Source organism: Sinocyclocheilus anshuiensis, unplaced genomic scaffold (genome assembly GCF_001515605.1).
Source record: "Sinocyclocheilus anshuiensis isolate Anshui unplaced genomic scaffold, SAMN03320099.WGS_v1.1 scaffold2917, whole genome shotgun sequence".
In the NCBI taxonomy this organism is placed as follows: domain Eukaryota; kingdom Metazoa; phylum Chordata; class Actinopteri; order Cypriniformes; family Cyprinidae; genus Sinocyclocheilus; species Sinocyclocheilus anshuiensis.
Window position 1 is genome coordinate 12,939 of NW_015539844.1, and position 1,055 is coordinate 13,993.

Consider the following 1,055-nt stretch of genomic DNA (forward strand, 5'->3'; position numbering starts at 1 on the left):
TGTGTTCTGTGTGTGTGTGTGTGTGTGTATGTGTGTGTGTGTATGTGTGTGTGTGCATATATCTGTGTGTGTGAGTGTGTCTGTGTGTGTGAGAGTGTGAGTGAGAGAGTGTGTGTGTGTGTGTGTGTGTGTGAGTGTGTTCTGTACCCTCTGGTTGTACACAGTGAAGTTATCGTAGAGTTTGACGATACACTCCGCCTTCTTCTGAAACTTCCTGTACGACTCTTCCGTCCACCACTGCTTCAGGTTGCCGTAGCGATCGTACTGCCCACCTATCAGCAAACAGGAAAAAGTCACATGACTCAAAATCAAAAAATGACATCATATTCCAAAATGACATCAGTGATCCAGTCATGATCTTCATAATGATGATCCTGTCGATCCTTTAGGTCCTGTATTTCACTGCTGCATTTGTGTTCTTCAGAGATCACGATCATTATTACAGGAGTGCTGTGGGTTAAAAACTCAACCACATCTCAGTCTCTGGTTTCTCTGTCTCACCCCAGTCGTCGTATCCGTGTGTGAGCTCGTGACCGATGATCGCTCCGATTCCTCCGTAATTCAGTGACCTAAAACACAGGAGAAACACTCAGTCTCATCCGATCTTCATGTGCATCAGTGCTGTGAACAGCAGGAGGCAGAAGAGAGTCACAATACAACCTACAACTCACACTTACTGATCTAATGAGGGTTATTGCATAGACTTCTATTGTTTTTATATACTGCTAGTTATTAAATACTATAATTAAAACACTAACCCTTACAGAAAATGTATTTATAAACACTTTATTTACTATTTAGTTTACCAATCAGTACTTCCCAAAAAAGGAGGAGGTTTTGTCAGGTTTTGCTCACTTCTGGGTACAAATTTGTCCCCAAAATATTGTTAAGTAGGTACAAATACAAGGGTTATTATAGTTAACGAAAACTTATACCATAAAAAAATTCTATGTGTGTGTGTGTGTGTGTGTGTGTGAGTGAGTGTGTGTACCTGGTATTTATCACGTTATGGGGACCAAATGTCCCCACAAGGATAGTAATACTAGTAAATTTTG

General features: G+C 40.7%; 1 protein-coding gene across 1 annotated transcript in view; it reads right to left on the reverse strand.

Moving 5' to 3' along the window:
- LOC107684524 (endothelin-converting enzyme-like 1) overlaps window positions 1–1,055 on the reverse strand; it is a 22,368-nt gene that overhangs the window by 2,793 nt on the left and 18,520 nt on the right. Inside the window, exons 13-14 of the mRNA XM_016480798.1 lie at window positions 502–569; window positions 148–272 (exon numbers count right to left, since the gene is read on the reverse strand). Of these exons, the coding sequence (XP_016336284.1) occupies window positions 148–272; window positions 502–569 (193 nt within the window). The remainder of the gene's footprint in view (window positions 1–147; window positions 273–501; window positions 570–1,055) is intronic.